The sequence below is a fragment of the Haliotis rubra genome, unplaced genomic scaffold (genome assembly GCF_003918875.1).
Source record: "Haliotis rubra isolate DU_JTF1 unplaced genomic scaffold, ASM391887v1 Scf1, whole genome shotgun sequence".
In the NCBI taxonomy this organism is placed as follows: Eukaryota; Metazoa; Mollusca; class Gastropoda; order Lepetellida; family Haliotidae; genus Haliotis; species Haliotis rubra.
In genome coordinates, this window is record NW_025764891.1 from 6,824,625 (window position 1) to 6,844,003 (window position 19,379).

Consider the following 19,379-nt stretch of genomic DNA (forward strand, 5'->3'; position numbering starts at 1 on the left):
ATTTATCACTTTAAAATCCTACAGTCTCTCACTCACTCACTCACTTCCATGGGTTTTTTTCACTTGACATTTGCACACACTTCCAATCATTGTCTTATTCAACTGTTGTCAGTTTTTAGTGACTGCATGGCTGAAATACTGCTGATGTCACGAAACATAACTCACTCACTCATGTGGAGTAGTAGATGATTACAATACTACACAAGGTTCATCTTGTCATAACTACATTTTTGAGAAGCCAGGATTTTTCTTAACTTATATCCTGTTTATACCGAATCATTTCACAAAAGCCAGCCACTGTATTTGGTCACTGTACATTTTGATGTTGCTCTGTCATAGTTCTGGGCATTGTTTGGCTGTTGTCTATGGCACTGCAGTGTGCTCACTCTAAGGTGCTTTGCAGAGCAAAGCAGCATAAAACTCACTCATTCACTCACACACTCACACACACCCTCACTCACTCATTCACCTACCAATTCATTCACCCAAACCAATTCACTCACTCACTCAAACACCCACCAATTTACTCTCACTCACTCACTCACCTACCAATTCATTCACCCAAATCAATTCACTCATTCAATCAAACTCCCACCAATTTAAAAAAATTTACTCTCACTCACTCACTCACCTACCCACTCACTCACTCACTCTATACTGTCAATCGCATATCAGACATAGCCCTGTCTGTACAGCTGTAAAGAGCGGCTACAGGCAATGCTACAGCTTGTATGAATGTCTGTAGCAATGGCTACCTCACCACAATGTCAGCATGTATAGCCTGGTACTATGACTCACGATATTCCGATTATGAACAAATCCTTTATGATGATAATCCGCGTTCCCTAAGGGATCACTGGTATTGAAATGTTTACTTTGTGTTACTTCACAATCAGATTGAACTGGTGTAGCAAATGAAATAAAATGTGTGTGTGTGGAGGGTTTATGGGTACTTCAAGCATTGCCGAAGGATTGGCGGACACTTTTACCGTACATTTATAGGTATAATTCATGCATGGTTGGATTAAAGGTGGACATTTTAATTCACATTCATCTGTACAGGCTTACAGTGACATTTCCTTGTCGATCTAAAGCTCTCGTGAAATGAGAACTGAATTCCTTGTCAAGTATACACAGCATATTGAACAAGCAAATACTTATGTCAAGCTCTCTTGTCTGGGATCTGCTCAAGACTGAACTGAAATTATCGGTTAAGATGTAACTTTGACATGTAAGCTGCTGTGTGGGCTGAAATATCCTGTCCGTTTAACCAATTGTGCATATTCCAGTTGTGACAGATGCATATTTGTTAAGTCAAAGCTACCAATGTCTGTCTACATGATAACAACCTTTGACTTTAATTTGTGCAATTTGCTGTTTACATTTGTCTATTTCATTTCAGATAGCCAAACCTGTGGAGTGATAACGGTTGTAGCCTGGAACCGCACTAAATGGAACTGTGTTTGTTCACTGGATAAAAATATTGGTTTGCAGCTAAGCACATGGATTGAAGGAGGCAATTTCAATGTGCAAGTATTGATGCTAGTGGAGAGAACATGTATATCGCAAAAACCTTGTTTGGCTAAGAAGACTCTGAGGAGAGGGAGACTACGCACCCAAAATGTTTGTCATCGATAGATGGAATAATTGAGCAGAAATCGGGGATAATCCTTGTTTGAGTTTCAAGAGACTGTGTTTGCATTGTAGTGAATATTGATAAAAATGTGCCTGCAAAGCATTGTGAGGAGGATGTTGGTGGTGATGGTGTTGGTGTCGTCTTTGGTCATGATACATGGCCAGGAGTTTAACTTGATGTATCAAGTTCTTGAGGAACAACCACAAGGAACGTTTGTTGCAAATATTGCCAATGATTTGATTCTTAACTTATCATTTACTGCTCAAGAACTTGACAACCATAAGTATTCCATGTTTACAAAGGATGTTCAGATTACAAAGAAATTTAATATTGATGAAACAACAGGAATTATTACAACTGGGATGAGGTTGGATCGAGAAATCGAATGTGAGATGAAGAAAGATTGTGAATTGAGCTTTGATGTAGGATTCTACTATCGGCCACCCAATAAGGATACACTGGCAGTGGGAGAAAGAATCGTCCGGATTGCCGTCAAACTGGAAGACATCAATGACAATTCCCCTACATTTCCAGAGCGGTCTATCACAAGGAACATATCTGAATCTGTCTCTGTTGGTCACATCATTCCAATTTCCCCAGCAATAGATAAAGATATGACAGGCAATAATTCTGTGAAGACATACAAACTGTTCCCTAGTGATGGACCATTTGGACTGAACATTGAAGAAGATTTATCAGGCAACCAGGAGATTGGAATAAGAGTGAAAGAAGTCTTGGATAGAGAGACCAAATCTTCCTACAGGTTAACCATCTTTGCCAAAGATGGAGGAAGCCCTCGAAGGTCTGGATCTGTTGACATCAACATTGTAGTTACGGATGTCAATGACAACACTCCCCACTTCGACATCAGAACCTTCACGGTATTGGTGAAGGAAGATCATCCTGTTGGTTCCACCATCTTGGCCCTCACAGCCATGGATGAGGACATTGGGAAGAATGGTGACCTCATTTACAGTATCAGTCCAAGAGCAACCAAGAAAGTGACAGAAACGTTTATGATTGATGGTGTAAGTGGAGAGCTTTACCCTATCAAACAACTGGATTATGAGCTGGAGAAGCAATACCATTTCCCCGTTGTTGTTCAGGACCAAGGGAACCCTGTTCGTTCAACTGAAGCATCTGTGATTGTAAATGTGACTGATGTCAATGATAATGCTCCGCAGATCAACCCCAAACAGTACCTGTTTAATCTGTCTGAGTCCGCTAAACCAGGATCCTTCTTTACTGTGTTCTCCGTTGTTGATTCCGACAAAGGCGACTCTGGACAGGTGAATTGTTCCATCACAGATCCACGATTTCGATCGGAATATTTCCAGTACAATTACTGGCGTATTTACCTTGACCAGCAGTTGGATTATGAACAGACAAAGGTGATTGAGGTGAATATCACATGTAGGGATTCTGGCACACCTGCTAAGAAAAATACAACAGCGATTGTTGTACAGGTCCAGGATGTTAATGACAACTCTCCAGTCTTCCCAAATGCTACAATATTTGCACATATATCTGAGAACAACAATGTTGGGGATCTTATTACAACGCTGAAAGCTATTGATATAGACGGTCCCGGCAATAACAACATGCGTTATGACATCGTGGGATCCTCGCGTTTTGTAACTTTAGACAGACATACTGGAGAAATGAAAGCCAAGAAAGTTTTTGATAGTGAAATCCAGTCATCGTTTGAAGTTCCTGTCATAGTTATGGATGCCAAATTCCCAGGAATGAATTCAACAGCATCAGTTATAGTGACAGTCCAGGATGAGAATGACATGCCACCCAGATTCACCAAGCCTCTTTTTAAGTTCAATATCACTGAGAATCTCCCTGCCTATTCAGTTTGTGGGACACTAACAGCTGTGGATCCAGATGCAACTAATAGTTTTGTGTTTTCATTCAGGGACACAGAATCTGTGAGGAATTTGTTTAAGTTGGATTCCAGAACTGGAGATATTCGTTCAGCAGTGAAACTTACTCGAGAAGACAATATTCAATACAATTTCGGTGTGATTGTCATGGATCCTGACAAGGGATCATTTCGAGGCACAGCAGACGTCACGGTGTATGTGATGGAGGATTTGGATAAACCGCCAGTTATCACATTCCCAAACAGATTAAATAATTCTGTTAATGTCCTATTTAATAGTAAAATTGGAACTCTGATTGCGACAATACAGGCCAAAGATGATGGGCGAGATGGTCAGATCATTCTCACGTTTACTATCGAACAGGGTAACGAGAAGACATTATTTCTGCTAAATGCTCTGACAGGAAAGTTAACTCTGGCCCGAACCATTACTTCTAAAGACGAAGGTGATCATGAAATGCTCGTTGCTGTTCACGATAATGGCATCCCCAGACATACTACTTATTCATATTTCACGGTCACAATTGAACATGACACAGCAAATGCATCCTTCGATTACCTGCCCATTGTGATTTCTCTTTCCTGTCTGACAGTGATAATTGCTCTTGCGATTTTGCTGGGGATTCTGTGTATGAAGAGACGAGACAAGAGAAAGAGAGAGGAGATGAAGAAACAGGAGCAGGGGGTCAACATCTATACCCTACCCCCAGGAAACGACCCTGACACCCCCAGGTACACCTCTCACAGTAGTTTGTCTCGGAAGAAGGTGTTCGATGAGATTGAGAGGAACAGTTATAAGTTCAGGGATGATGTCATGGAGTCATCATTCCAGGAAGAAGAAGATGACAAAATTTCTGATGTGAGTATCTCATGGTGATGCCTGTCTGGTCTGTCTGTCGTTCACTGTCTGTCTGTCTGCCTGCCTGTCTGTTGGTCTGTTGGTTGGTCTGTTTGTCTCACACTCTCTCTGTTTCTCTCTGTCATTCTCTCTGTCCATTCCTCTCTCTCTCTCTTTCTTTCTCTTTCTCTCTGTCTGTCTCTTTAGTCTGGGTGGCTATTCAGTGTCACACTGAGCAATATTTGTCTATATGATGGCTCTCTGGAAAAAGTTCCATACTGTAACGTGGAATGGGGTTTAATGTAATGTTTAAGTTTATTGCACTGACATAGCAACCTTGCTCACATGTGTATTTGTATGGCTGCCTCTATTATTATAACCCTGTTACAGTTTGGCCCACTGAATTATGTGCCACAGTTTGAAATGGACACCCCACTCTGTTTTTATCCCTTTAGTGCTGAGTGCTAGTCAGGGTAACAACAAGCACCATATTTTAACTTCTTTTGGTGTGGCATGGCTAGGTTATTGACCTACTGACCTTCCTACCTCTGGGTAGATGCTGGACCACCATGATGGTCCAGTTGTGTCTGTGCCAGCCAACCCCTGAAGATCCAGGTTAGAATTGGTCTTCAGTAACCCATGCTTGTAAGAGGTGACTAACAGGATCGGGTGGTCAGGCTCGCTGACTTGGTTGACACATGTCATCATATCCCAATGGCATAGATGCTCATTCTGTTGATCTTTGGATTGTCTGGTCCAGACTTGATTATTTACAGACTGCCACCATATAGCTGGAATATTGCTGACTGTGGCATAAAACTAAACTCACTCACTCACTGTGTCAGTCTGTCCAGTGATTGATGTTATGAGTGACAAACACTAACTTGGGTACAATGATTCATTTACAGACATGCCATAGAACCTAGCCACTTCATCCATTGAGTCTCCTCTCTCTAGAATAGGTTGCTTAGGACTAGTTGAAACTGGGCACGAAGGAATAGACCCCAGTACCAAGCTTCATGATGTCAGATGTCGGGAATGTGTTGGTTACCATGTGTGTAACAATGTGTGACATTGTGTGTAACAATGTGTGACAATGTCAAATTCGTTTTCTCATTATCTCAGACATTTTTACCTCACTTTATATTCTCAGACATTTGGCCAAAGATCTTTCAATTATAATGCTGCAGTTCTATGAAATAAACTCCAAAATGAACTCAAAGAACTCGAAACACTCTTGCTTTTCAAGTCCCAGCTAAACACATCTCTCTTCCGACAGTCATACCTGGACTAAAATGCGCTACTTATATGAGCATACACATAGTGTATGGAGTTGGCGCCATATAAATGGACTCATTATTTAATATTGCTCTCTGGCATAAAACAACTTATGTGTCCCTAATTTCACTTGAGAAGCTTCAGTATGGCCATGCGCTTAATTATGTTTGAGGTTGTTTTTCATAGCATCATGTTGACTTTTACACAAATGTATTGCCATGCATAGATATAGTACACATGATGTATGGATTTTACTTCCTGAAGGCAATATTTTGGATTGACATAAGGCAAAATGAACAATATCCAAACTTGAAGTTATTTCCACATGCAGACCATAAATATCTACTTCATGTCGAAATACCAGTGCTTAGAAAGATGTATTTATACAGTGAAATCTCAAGCACAAGTCTTTCATTTCCTGTTGCAATGTAGCAATTTTGTGCAGTTAAATTTTCAAATTGATAACATGGAAGTTTGTTTTGCAGTTATCCCACATTAAGGACTACAGCTTACACGGAAGTACTTTTGACCCGGGTCGGAAATATATGAAGTACAGGCAAAACTCCTTCTTGGGCAGAGTAGATGATGGTGCAAGTGATGTCTCCATGGCAACAGACAGTGGGCGTGGCACTAGCGATGAAGACATCAACAGCAACCGTGCCCTAATGCTGATGCACACCGATTCAGGTAATGACTGTTCTTAAAGTCAGAATTATTACCTACCATTAGCTTATACTGAATGTACTCTTTCTTTCAAATAGTTACATTCTGGTTTTATTTAGCTTTCACTCACTAACCCTTTCTGTTCACATAGCGACCACTTCTGTTTGCTTGTTGCTTGCCAGTCTTTTTTTTCGTTAATGTAGTTTCCCTAGCTGCACACAACTTTAGCCATTCATCTTCCCTTCAACATCCTGTGAACTCACTACAAGATAATTTTACAAGCTTTACAGTTGAGAGAACAAAGACAATGTGTTTGTATCAACAGAGGAATATGCATTCCTAGTATAGATGGGGCGATGGGGTAGCCTAGTGATTAAAGCGTTCGCTCATCACGCTGAAGACCGGGTTCGATTCCCCACATGGGCACAATATGTGAAGCCCATTTGTGGTGTCCCCCGCCGTGATATTGCTGGAATATTGCTAAAAGCAGCGTAAAACCATACTCACTCACTCACTCCCAGTATAGATCTAGTGTTTGTAACTACTGCTCTTTGTTAAACTGAGACATGGGTTATCATAAATAGGTAAAATGTGCAGACTTCATAGAATTTGGGTTTACAGATAACATACACAGGTTTAAAATTACTTGAGGGGCTGTAGGGTAGCCAAATGGTTAATGCACTCGCCCATCATGCTGAAGTCCCGGGTTCGATTCTCCCCACATGGGTACAATGTGTGAAGCCCATTTCAGGTGTCCCCTGCCATGATATTGCTGGAATATTGCTAAAAGCGGTATAAAACCATACTCAGTCACTTACTAAAATGACTTGAATCAAGCATACTTGGACCGCCAGTTAGTTGACCATCTTTCAGAATGTATGTCACAGTTAATGCATTAACTGAAAATATTGTTAGGCATTTTGTAATCTAATGGCTAAGTGAAACACATTTTAAAAATTACCTTTAACATGTAATATATATGCAAGAAACAGTAACTGACTTAAACAAAGATTTTAATTTCTCTGCAGGTTAATTTAAACTGAAAATATATCCTTTCTCTACAAACATTTATGAGCTTGTCTTTCTAAATTCCCATCATACTTGAAGTACCAAAAAATGTTGAGTAACTAATTCAACTTATGATCATATGGGTAATATATATGATCTAAGATATTTAGTGGTATGTTTAGTATTTAGTTGTAACCAGTATTTGGGGTGGAAAAATAGTTTCTGTTTTACCAGAATCTGCTGGTCTCAGGTTTGAATCCCAGATTTGCCTTGATTTTGATCAATGTGGTAAACTAATAACTTCTAGATGCTTGATTGGCATTTTAGAAGATGATATTTGATGAACATAGAGATTTTTTATGGGTTACATCTTCTTTTTATAAAAAAGAGAATAAAAAGAAGATGTAACCCAGAAAAAATCTCTATGTTCATAATAACTTCTATCAATTTCGGCTTTCCTTCTACGCTAAGTTTTCATTCCCCGATTTAACTGAAATATTGACAATAAAGCCACCTCATCATTGTACTACGAACAGCCTAGTATCAAATCCAAAGTTAACTATACCAACAAGCTGTACATATCACAGGATAGCAGCCTATTCATGTTATAATAGGGAGGTAGGGTAGTCCAGTGGTTAAAGTGTTTGCTAGTGACGCAATGAAACTAGGTTTGATTCCCCACATAGATGTGTGACGCTCAGCAAGGTGCAGTGGGGTAGCCTAATGGTTAAAGTGTTCGCTCGTCACACTGAAGTCCCAGGTTCGATTCCCCACATGTGTACAATGTGTGAAGCCCATTTCTGGTGTCCCCCGCCATGATATTGCTGGAATATTGCTAAAAGCAGCATAAAAAACCAAACTCACTCACTCACTCACTCAATGTGATGTGGTCCCATTCAGTATTGAGAAAAGCTACATTAGACCATACTGACTCATTCATGATCCTATAATGCTATCAACCTTGAGTTTCTAACATCATATTTTTATAAATATATAATATAAGCCTACAAAAAAAATATGTTTTTAATTAATTAACCCCTGTTATTTTCTCTGACCACAGATAACTTCATTCCTTTGGATGTCAACTTTAATAACTCCAACTGAACATTTAATGCATGATTCGTTGGTTATGATGTACATATCGCCTAATGATTTGACAACCGCCATATCGATTGGCTCTTGACGAAATAAGCCAGCTTAAGGGAAAGATTTCTCTGTCAACAAGCTTAAAATAATTATTTCAGTTTTTAATTTTCACCTGTGTGCATGTTTCTTTTAAACATGTGGCTGATTTCATTAAAACTTGTACCAGGTTGGAGAAATGAAATCTATTGCCAGAGTTAAGGTAACTGAGGTAAGAAATCCTCCATGTGCTAATTGGATAGAGGAAATCTAGAAACAGATACTCGAAAATTGATGACTGGCGCAGGTTGCCATTCCAGTGAAAGATTAACCTGCCTTCGCAGCATACCTACAATTCATGACTGGCCTCCATATTTCAGAGCCTGGGGGGAAATAAATCTAATAACGTACACATATAAATCTTTGAATTATTTTGTAAGAGACGTTTCATGTTTAGATCTCATTTAGTTGTATACCTAAAATTGATTTCATGCTTATATAAGGGCCACACTCCACGAATCAATCTTTGCATTGTGTCCATTGTAAGCCTGTGTTAAAGTGTTGGAGAATTATGACTTAGCACTAAGATAGTTGTGTGCGATGGGTCCAGATCCCTTGTGCATGGTAAGCCTATGTTAAAGTATGGGAGAATTATGATTGCCTTAGAACTAAGATAGTTGTATGTGATGGGTCCAGATCCCTTGTGCATGGTAAGCCTATGTTAAACTATGGGAGAATTATGATTGCCTTAGCACTAAGATAGTTTTATGTGATGGGTCCAGATCCCTGGTGCATGGTTAGCCTATGTTAAAGTATGGGAGAATTATGATTGCCTTAGCACTGAGATAGTTGTGTGTGATGGGTCCAGATCCCTGGTACATGGTAAGCCTATGTTAAAGTATGGGAGAATTATGATTGCCTTAGCACTAAGATAGTTGTATGAAATGGGTCCAGATCCCTGGTGCATGGTTAGCCTATGTTAAAGTATGGGAGAATCATGATTGCCTTAGCACTAAGATAGGTTTTATGAGACGGGTCCAGATCCCTGGTGCATGGTAAGCCTATATTAAAGTATGGGAGAATTATGATAGCTTTAGCACTAAGATAGTTTTATGAGATGGGTCCAGCTCCCTGGTACATGGTAAGCCTATATTAAACTATGGAAGAATTATGATTGCCTTAGCACTAAGATAGTTGTATGTGATGGGTCCAGATCCCTGGTGCATGGTTAGCCTATGTTAAAGTATGGGAGAATTATGATTGCCTTAGCACTAAGATAGTTTGATGAGATGGGTCCAGATCCCTGGTGCATGGTAAGCCTATGTTAAACTATAGGAGATTTGAATCACCTTATAGCAGTGCGATGGGTCCAGATCCCTGGTGCATGGTAAGCCTATGTTAAACTATAGGAGATTTATAATCACCTTATAGCAGTGCGATGGGTCCAGATCCCTGGTGCATGGTAAGCCTATGTTAAACTATAGGAGATTTATAATCCCCGTATAGCAGTGCGATGGGGGCCAGGTGCATGATCAGACCATGTTAAAGGATGGGAGCTATGATGTACAGTTTCTTGGAGACATCATGGAGAATTTTAAATGTCAAATCTTTCAACTGATGACGTGTTTTGTCTTTTTTGCATAAAAATTTAATATTAGCTGGAAATTCAGATCTAATAATGTCCATATGGTCGGAAATAACCACGATCATCTAAATCGAATGTAGATGATGATGCTTAGTGGAAATATCACTTGATACCCACCAATGTATTTGTTTAAGTTTTCCAGAAAGTATTGTTGACACCATGTATTGTGATGTAAGTGGGAATGATGTCACGCTACAAATGACGTCATTTGAAAGTTGCAGTTTTCTAAGACTTTTCTAAAGTGGAGCTCAAAAGGATATATTATTAAGAAATTATGGGTAATTAAAAAAATTCAAAGAAAGGTGAGATCCATTAAACCTATCCCTGTATCCTACAAGAATGGAGATTCATCAAAAAGAGAGCTCCATCCAAACCTATCACTGTATCCTACAAACCGGCCCAAGATCCATCAAATCACTGTATCCTACAAACCAGGAGATCCATCCAAACCTATCACTGTATCCTACAAACCAGGAGATCTGTCTAAACGTATCACTGTATCCTACAAACCAGGAGATCCATCAAAACCTATCACTGTATCCAACAAACCAGGAGATCCATCAAAACCTATCACTGTATCCTACAAACCAGGAGATCCATCAAAACCTATCACTGTATCCTACAAACCAGGAGATCCATCTAAACGTATCACTGTATCCTACAAACCAGGAGATCCATCAAAACCTATCACTGTATCCTAAAACCAGGAGATCCATCCAAACCTATCACTGTATCCTACAAACTGGGAGATCCATCAAAACCTATCACTGTATCCAACAAACCAGGAGATCCATCTAAACCTATCACTGTATCACCTACAAACTGGGAGATCCATCCAAACCTATCACTGTATCCTACAAACCAGGAGATCCATCAAAACCTATCACTGTATCCTACAAACCAGGAGATCCATCTAAACCTATCACTATATCCTACAAACCAGGAGATCCATCAACTGGGAGATCCATCAAAACCTATCACTGTATCCTACAAACAGGGAGATCCCTTTAATTTTATCACTGTATCCAACAAACCAGAGATCCATGAAACCCTATCACTCATTTAGAGCTCATGTGCTGTAGAAAGGATAGCCAATTACCACAAAGGGCATCTTGGGAAAAATGTGAAGTAATACATGCAGTTTCACTCTGCAAAGTGAAATCGTATATCCCAGGAGTATCTTAATATGCTGTTTTATTTCAACTTGAATAAATACGATATGTATCATTTCCCATACGTATTTTACAGCTGATCAGAAAACTGTGCATCATATAGATACATTTACAAAAAATCAATTCTGCCCGCATAATGTGTACCATCTACTTAGCACTTCCTATCAGCAGCCAATTTCAATCTCCTTGGCTTATTCAAAACTGGGGCCATTTAATTGTGTTAGTATAGGATTTTACATAAATTGTCACCTGGTCTGTTTTGTATAGAACGTCAGAGGAGGGTTACATTAAGTGGAACTACACGATAATGTATAATTAACAAAATCTAAATGTTTAAGTAATATGTTTAAATTGTCAGTGTGACATTTGAAATTAGATATGTTTACAAAGATAAAATTAAAATAATAGAGGTGTAGGAATACAAAGTGACTTATTGAATTTGAAATGAGATTTGGGGGTTGGTACCCATAGCTGAAAATTATTGGTTCTATCTAAGTACAAAATGAATCTTTAAACCTATACAAGTAACAAATCCCTAGTGCATACTTAAGTACATGTATATGTTTTAAGTCGCAATAAATTTATTTCTAGATTTTTAACATGTTTCAATAAATATGAAAAAAGTAATATCTATATATTTTATTTCTTTTACACAACAGTTTCAAAGCGTTAGTGTACCACTGTCGAGGGTGCGATTTTCATGAAGAATGGGAGTTTGGTATGACTATCTATAAGGTGTATATTTCATCAAGATGAGAAAGAAAGAATCACAAGAAGTGATCATTTTTATTTGTAGGAACTTGAGTAATGAAATTGGGAAGCTGGAGGTACTTTATTTTCATGTTATATTTAGTTGATTTTACATATGTTATATTTGGTATTACACTTTCTCAGTAAAGAAATGATTTAGTACTTTTGTTAGTTTTAGTCCCATCTTGAATCAATATTCCACACAATCAATATTCCACACAATCAATATTCCACACAATCAATATTCCAGCAATATCACAGCGGAGACACCAGAAATGGGCTTCACACATTGTACCCATGTGGGGAATCAAACTTGGGCATCAGCATGATGAGCTGATGCTAAATTGTCTTAACCACTAGGCTACCCCACTGTTCCTAAAAGTCAAAGCAATTTGATTCCCTGTTGTATGTCTGTTCTATGTCAATATGTCAAATTTCAGAAAATAAGATTTACATTCTTAAGTCAGATTTCTTTAAAAATGTAAAAATATTTTAAAACTTTGTCTCTCTTTAGAACATGTGTGACAGGTTTGTCAGTAAAACAAAATTCACCTAGAGTAAAAGAATACAAAATGCGCATTTTGGATATAGACATTTATTATTTGTTATTGTAACTTATTACTAGGAATGACTGGACATCAATAGAATACCTCATACAAGTTTGATTCATTTCACACTGAAGCAGTACAATTACCTTTGTTCAATAAGATTCTTGAACCTCCAACAAGACTGATGCTTTCCTTTCAAGCCCTGTACTTGGTTTTACTGTTATCTAGCTATATATTCCTGTTTGTTCTCACAACTTTCACAAAGAGTCGCAATAAACCCGGGATATAATAGTTCCTCAGGAAATTGCTTATACAAATAGTGTGTGTTTATTTCATTGGGATATAGTGCAATATTCAATATTTTATCATATTTGTATTTATGATAAATCTTAGAAACTCTCAAGTTCTATATTTAATGGCTAACATTGCTTTGATAATCATAGCAAGGATGCATTTCCATTTACACAGAGCACTGTGGCTCATAAAAGCTAGTCTATATATAGACATTTGTTTATTTATTCTAGATTAACATGACAGAATATTCAACTATGAAGACGTGAAGTTGAAATTCGACTTGATGTCATTAATATTTTCTCACTGATTTTATGTTTGTGCCTTTTTATCTAATATGCACCTAACCAACCTGTTATTCACTTTAACATATATTAGAAACTAACTTTATTTATGAAATCGGCTAAGGACTTGTTTATGATTCTCTGGCTGCCACAGCTTTCTCTTGCTCTTTCACTGTTCACTGGAGTGAGAGACATCCCTGGAAGTTCAGGAGAAAGGAGAGACATGTTGTCATCAATAGGGTTTCATGTCCTTCTCACACGCCATCTTCTAACTCCCTTTCAAGACTTTCAGATTGTTTGTGATGATGCATATTGCATGTGCCGATAACCTGGACAGATGTGTGTGTGCGTGCATGCGTGCGTGGGTGCGAGTGATCTAATAATCCTGACTGTGTGTGATTATCCATATTGCATGTGGTGATAGTCTTGACAGTGTTTGATAAAAGTGTGTGTGTGCGTGTGCATGCGTGCATGTGCATGTGTGTGTGGTGATAATCCTGACTGATAATAATGTGTAAAGTAATGGTAGTGTGTACTGATACCCCTTTCTGTGTGATGGTAATCCTGTTTTCGTATGGATTATATTCCTGTCTGTGTGGTCAGAAACCTTGCTGCAGGTTTTGATAATTCTGACAACCTGATGATTATCCTGTCTGTGATCATAGTCATGACTGCATTTGGTGATAATCATTAATATGTTGTGATCTTTTCTGTGTGTGATAATCCTGTCTGTGTGTGAAGATAGTTGTGACTGTGTAATGATGGTCCTGTCTGTATGGGATGATAATCTTGTCAGTGTAGTGATAATCCTGTCAGTGTAGTGATAATCCTGTCTGTGTGTGATGATAATCCTGTCTGTGTGATGATTATCCTGTCTGTGTAGTGATTATCCTGTCTGTGTATTGATAATCCTGTCTGTGTGTGATGATAATCCTGTCTGTGTGATGATAATCCTGTCTGTGTATTGATAATCCTGTCTGTGTGTGATGGTAATCCTGTCTGTGTGGTAATAATCCTGACCTGTGTGATGATAATCCTGTATGTGTGATGATAATCCTGTTTGATGATAATCCTGACCTGTGATGATAATCCTGTCTGTGTGATGATAATACTGTCTGTTTGTGATGATAATCCTGTCTGTGTGGTTATAACCCTGTCTGTGTGTGATGATAATCCTGTCTGTGTGTGATGATAATCTTGTCTGTGTTTATAATCCTGTCTGTGTGGTTATAATCCTGTGTGTGTGTGATGTGGTTATAATCCTGTCTGTGTGATGATAATTATAATGATAATCCTGTGTGTGTAATTATAATCCTGTATGTGGTTATAATCCTGCCTGTGTGTATTGATAATCCTGTCTGTGTGTGATGATAATCCTGTCTGTGTGTGATGATAATCCTGTCTGTGTGTGATGATAATCCTGTCTGTGTGTAATGATAATCCTGTCTGTGTGAATGGTAATCCTGTCGGTGTGATTATAATCCTGTAATCCTGCCTGTGTGAGATGATAATCCTGTATGTGTGATAATCCTGTCTGTGTGTAATTATAATCCTGTCTGTCAGTGTGGTATAATCCTGTGTCTCTGTCTGATGACAATCCTGTCTGTGTGTAATTATAATCCCTGTCTGTGTGATGATAATTGGTGGTCTGTGTGTATGATGATAATTCTGTGTGATGATAATCCTGTGTGAGGTGATCAAATTGACTGTGTATGCTATAATCCTGGCAGTCCCGACTGCGTCTACATGACGGCATTTCATTCTGTACCTATTCTGTAACATTCCTTTGCATTTCCCTGCTTTTAGTATAGGAATATGTAAACTTTTAACACTTCATTTCCAATTTATACTAAACAATCACAAATTATTCATGTATTGATATCCATACCTCAATTATTTCTGATATCAATAGTCTGTTAAATGAATAAAAATACATTCTTTCATGGATAAACATGTAAACGAAACATCAATCAAGAATATTTTTTCACAGTAATTCACACATGTTCAACATTCATTTGGTCGATGTGAAATGATTGTAAAACATAATACCAACAACAGCACCAGTTATAAGGCGATAGCTAATTGCTTCTGATCAATTGTCAATATTGATTTAATTGATTTTGATTTCAGTAATCAGCAACTGTAGCAACTGCAGTCTTGTGTAGGTGAAATCCAGTTACTAGCTGAGCATTGGTGAGTGTAGGCATTAATTATGCATCCAAAATAAACTTGACATCGGCAAATCTAGGGTAATGAGACCGTTTCATCAAATGTTCGTTCCTTCTGTGTCTGCAGAATGGTAACTTTGACAATCATTATTACATCTTGTGCAGCAACATTCTGAAAAAGCGTATTTTTTTAATGTTATTAATGAGAATCTTCTTCAGATGTTCATTCAAGTTGTGTCAGCAGACTGGTAACCCTTAACATTTTGACATTTTTGTATGGAGCTAGATCTGAAAACTTAAAAAAGATGGGTTTTTTTTATATTATTAAAGTTATAAATATTTCAAGTTTGAAATCATGTTGATTTGTACTTTAGGCCTAACAAACTGTAAGTTGATATGTTTAATAGAACATGATCAATTATTCTTCTGTCTTAGTAATCAACAGCAATGAGTCATTCTGATTGGATATAGTCTCACTCTGCGAGACTGAATGAGATTTTTTCATTGCTTAATTTGCCGTCAAGGTTTAGTGAAACAAATGTTTAGAAACAAGAAACATTTGAAACAATTAAAGTTAAGGATATGTTCTGTTACACCATATCAGCAAAAGATAAATTAAAAAGTCAATGCTAGAGAATCACCAGTCTCGATTGTCCATTAAGACAGATTCCATTGGGCAAAACAGGGTTAAAAATATGTGTGAATGGATCATTGAACATCACTGATAACACCAGGTGTTTGCAAAGATATTAAAGGGGCCGACATATACAAAAATGGGTGTATATTTCTGTATCGATCATTTCAATATATAAGTGATAAATTATTTCATTTCTGTATCGATCATTTCAATATATAAGTGATAAATTATTTCATTTTCTTTCATAATCAAAGAGCTGTATTTCTTTATATCAATCATTAAACTGACAGAAGATGAAAAACACCTGAACAAATGATGTTTTATGTTAACAGAGCAACTATAATGGTACCAACATTTTCTTGATTGAAAAAAATAGTTCAAAATAATATTATCCTCTAGTTGCCATAACAATCCCAGAAATTACTAGTAAAGATTTAGAAAAAACAAACTTTCAAATTACACTATGCAGTTATATTTTACTCAAAACAAGTTAAGGACAATCCAAGTCTTTTATTACAATATATACTATTCACACTTTGCTAAGGATCAAATCATTGATTCAACAGTAAACTATGATGTGGGGTCAAATTTGGTTTAAATATGTAAGCCTATTGTAAGCATGGATCCAAGTTTTCAGTATGTCATTTCATCTGGTGGATCCAATACCTGCTATTGACAGGTGTTGTGTACTTATCAATGACCCATGCCATGTTTTGCAAAATGGTTGATTGGTGCCATGAAAACGATTTTTATGGTTACTCATGTATCAAGTTAGCTTAAAGTGGCTATTTTCCTAAAGATGTGTTACCATATCATTATTTATCCAGTTTTAAATGGATACAATTTCAAATTATAAATCTACATTTAAGTAAAGTTGCGAAGTTTTGTGATCCTTAGCAAAGTGTGAGTAGTATAGTTCACCTGTCATTCCACGACAAATGTTCTAAGTATGAATGATACATACCTGAAAGATGAAACTGCCATGAAAGATAAACTATAGTGATATGAGAGAATCAGGTAGTTCTTAAGTTCTTAATGGCAGTGGGGTAGCCTAGTGGTTAAAGCATTCGCTCATCGCGTCTAAGACCCAGGTTTAATTCCCCACATCTGTACAATATGTGGAGCAGAACTTTCTGCAACTTGTCACTATCATCACTACACACATTCAAGGCCATAACACACAGTATCTCTCTCTCTCTCTCTCTCTCTCTCTCTCTCTCTCTCTCTCTCTCTCTCTCTCTCTCTCTCTCTCTCTCTCTCTCTCTCTCTCTCTCTCTCTCTCTCTCTCTCTCTCTCTTTCTTTCTCTCATTCTTACTCTCTCTGTCTCTCTCTGTATCTCTCTGTCTGTCTGTCTCTCTCTCACACACTCACACACACATACACACACATACACACATTGAACAAGATAAACCCTACTATCACACACCATGAGAACTAGTGTGATGACTCCAATGCAGCACATGACATATTCATTAAGTTTTTGTTGGGAGCAATATTGCTGTAAGGAGCTTCAATCTGACACAAAACAGATATCATGATTATGATGATTGTCGATGACTGACGGTAGGTGTGTTCAGTGTTACATTACAATCTTTGTGGTAATGAAAAAACGTTCAATATAGTGCAGATGACTATTTTTTCTCCAACAGAATATGCAAAACTTCATAAGCATAGAAAATTAATGCAAATTTGATCATGTATGGCAATATTCATGAAGAGCTTCTCGGTCACTACCTCCAGTGTCAATCAAGAAGTCTACAAACTATAGCTTTGGTCCACAACTTGTTGACAACCGATTGTAAAGAAGGCCTGTGCTTCTTTAACAGAGGATCTAAATATTACTTTAGCCCTCTTTGATTGATGTCTTAATCACCCTCTTTATTCTATAAACTTGTATTCGTGTTACAAGAAGGCTTAACCAATATTTTTCTTGTTACTGTGAAATGACCTATATTTAATTTATGCCATCTCTCTGATCAAAATGGTAAATTGATTTAACCTGATTTCAGGTGACATGTCAAAATCTTTTAATCATAATGTTTACATAGCGCTTTGACATTTAATTGTTGGTTCAGTCCGATTATGTTTCTCAGTTCGTCAGCACCATATTGTGGTAAAACACCAAAATGGCAAACATCGGAGACCTGCATAACTATAAGCTTTCCTCTCACATGAAGCAACCCGTGAAGATCCGGGTTAGAATTGATCTTCAGCAACCCATGCTTGTTGTAAGAGGCGACTAACGGGATCAGGTGGTCAGACTCGCTGACTAGGTTGACACAAGTCATGCTCGTGCTGTTGATCACTGGCTTGTCTGGTCCAAACTTGATTACTTACAGACCACCACTATATAGCTGGAATATTGCAGAGTGTGGCGTAAAACAACAAACCAAACCAGAGTCCCTTAATTTCTATTATTATTTTAACAAGTGTCGACACCATGGGTCATATGCAACTAATCTGTAGCTCATTGGAAACAAGCGATAGTGTAAAGGAGAAAACAACTAGCGAGTAGTCTAGAAAATTCACTCAGACTAGTGAACAAGTGTGGGTCTTCCTGTATGATAAGCAGTTTCATTCTGAAGTTGTATTTTTCTTACGACTGTAAAATGTTTGACAGTGTCAATTTTCGTGTCTTGAATGAAAATGGTTAATCACATTTAAATTCTGATTTAATATACTAGTATATTGGAATATTTGAATATTGCTGGGTGTGGCACAAAACTAAACCCACTCACCAATAGTGGTAAAACACCAAAGCTGAGACCTGCATCGCTATAAGCTTTCCTGCCACTTGAAGCTGACGTGCTGGCTGTAATAGAACTAGAAAACTGTTCCAAGCAGCATCACAGTCAATAGTGCTTGACATTTCATCAGAATATAAGAGTACTATATCTATATTCTTAAATAAATGGGTACTAGCCTTGAAGGTCACACTGATGACAGAGGGAAATTCTGTGGCAGAAGAATCTTTAATGCAGAAATGTTACCAAAGTGTAATCTTCTAAGGTTCTATAAGTGAACTGCATAAACCTTTCTGGAACTTTTTCTGTGCCCTATGAAAGATCTTTTAAACTGTCAAAGGTTTTACCTGAATCAGTTACATTTTGGAAGTTCTAAAAAGTTGCATGAATGAGGATGTCTAAGATTTGACGGTTGATGGAGACATTTCTATGGGAATCTTTCTGCGAAAGGCAGCTGGTTCTCTCAGACTGTTAAACACTGGATTAGTACATTCGCTGTGTCAATTGATACTATGAGGAGGACAACTGATATCAATAGCCCTCTCCCTCGTGTGCAGATCTATAAAGTGTTACATGGCACTGACCGAGTTCCCTCCTGTGATGTCCTTTTAGATACACTTTTTAGGAATAAAACTCTTTGATCTTTAATGTCACTGAATTGAATGATTTTATAATAATAAGGGAAATGTTGCATGATCGCTTTGCT

General features: G+C 37.7%; 1 protein-coding gene across 2 annotated transcripts in view; it reads left to right on the forward strand.

Moving 5' to 3' along the window:
- Window positions 1-19,379, forward strand: part of LOC124276276 (protocadherin beta-15-like) — a 77,119-nt gene that overhangs the window by 55,154 nt on the left and 2,586 nt on the right. For both annotated transcript variants that reach the window (XM_046712019.1, XM_046711939.1), the window contains exons 2-4: window positions 1,403-4,383; window positions 6,126-6,327; window positions 15,254-15,316. In XM_046712019.1, coding sequence (XP_046567975.1) covers window positions 1,723-4,383; window positions 6,126-6,327; window positions 15,254-15,288 — 2,898 coding nt within the window. In that variant the 5' untranslated portion in view covers window positions 1,403-1,722 and the 3' untranslated portion in view covers window positions 15,289-15,316. The remainder of the gene's footprint in view (window positions 1-1,402; window positions 4,384-6,125; window positions 6,328-15,253; window positions 15,317-19,379) is intronic.